This window comes from Pundamilia nyererei, unplaced genomic scaffold (assembly GCF_000239375.1).
Source record: "Pundamilia nyererei isolate P.nyererei 1_Seehausen unplaced genomic scaffold, PunNye1.0 scaffold00283, whole genome shotgun sequence".
Lineage (NCBI taxonomy): Eukaryota > Metazoa > Chordata > Actinopteri > Cichliformes > Cichlidae > Pundamilia > Pundamilia nyererei.
Genome location: NW_005187684.1, coordinates 170,960 through 172,347, shown reverse-complemented (window position 1 = coordinate 172,347; position 1,388 = coordinate 170,960). Strand labels below are relative to the sequence as shown.

At 41.9% G+C, this 1,388-nt stretch overlaps 1 protein-coding gene across 1 annotated transcript in view; it reads right to left on the bottom strand.

The window, feature by feature from the left end:
- LOC102196883 (putative sodium-coupled neutral amino acid transporter 8) overlaps positions 1-1,388 on the bottom strand; it is a 16,196-nt gene that overhangs the window by 1,593 nt on the left and 13,215 nt on the right. Inside the window, exons 7-9 of the mRNA XM_005750643.1 lie at positions 845-992; positions 413-615; positions 281-332 (exon numbers count right to left, since the gene is read on the bottom strand). Coding sequence (XP_005750700.1) covers positions 281-332; positions 413-615; positions 845-992 — 403 coding nt within the window. The remainder of the gene's footprint in view (positions 1-280; positions 333-412; positions 616-844; positions 993-1,388) is intronic.

Below are 1,388 nucleotides of genomic sequence, written 5' to 3'. Positions count from 1 at the left end.
GATAACTTTATTTATCCCCATGAGGCAGTTGAGAGTACAGAGAGCGGCACATACAGTGAAATAGAATAAATGCAGGAAAAAGAACAATAATGATCATAATGATATGGTTGTCACACGAAAACAACTTGAGATATAGTGCAAGCGTGAAGATCCAGTCAAACATCCATGCAGGCATTTCAGCTTATTATGCAAACTTCCTTCATTCTTTGTCTCTTCTTTGGATTACCTTCCATCTGTATATTTGCATTACATTATCATTTAAATGAAGTTTTTCCCTCACCTGGTCTTACAGGACACCGGCTCTGACTGCATGGCAAACATCAAACAGAGCCCTGTTCAAACACAGACACAAAGTTTCAACAGCACACGTGAAACATTGGTCATAACACGCATCAATAACCAAGAGCGCTACCTGGGAAGATAAAGATGAAAAATGCGCTGATCCCTCCGATCACACTGATGACCTTGCTGATGTCTGGTACAAACACAGCGATGAGCAGCGTCGCGGTTATCCACAGGACCGTTAGCATGTAGCGGCTGCGGCTTTCAAAGTCTACCGTGACCACGCCGCTGCGTCTCTGTCGCCAGCTCAGCAGCAGGTCCTGGATCACTGATCTGAGGAGCAGAAACAGATGCGCTTAAACAATTTTCACGTAGCCACATACTGTCTTTTGTAATCGAAACATTGCACCCTGTGAAGACGATTTAGGTGCTCGCAGTTTGTGTCTTTGCCCTCACTTCACGTAAGAGTTTTCAAATGTGAAACTTTGCTTTAACTGAGAATCGTTTCATTTAAATGGAAAAGTGAGCCAAGTTAACAAGATTCAACTGAAGAGTTGCTGACCTGCCGAGCAGCAGGGTGATGGGATAGATGGTGATGATAGAGATGCCAAACAGCAGCCTCGCGATCAGCATTAGGACATCGCTGCTAGTGTACGACATTAAAATGTCAGGCCTCGCGTCCTTTCCAAATGTCAGGAACCCATAAACTCCTGCAACAGAGGGAGAAGTGTGAAGGTTTACAGTTACCAACAACTGCAGCTTATCTGCAGCCACACAAACAATGATTTATAATCATTTCACGAGTTATTTAAAAAAAAAAATAGATATAAAACTTGGGTAAAGCCACCTTGATGTAACTCATTGCTTTATGAGGTAATGGTTTTAATCCTTGACTTGAGTGTTTTTGGGGCATCACCAGCTTTTTTTATGAAACCCAGCATCACAATGAGTGAACCTGAATGAAATATGAAGGTTGTCCTGTAGAAGCAACTCTGAAGTCACCTTAAAATGCCTAAACAGGCCTATTTGTGGAGTTATTTTGAAGATTATTTTGAAATTAACTTTGTGGTCACTGAAATTCTGTTGATTTTGCAGAGTCACAGGTT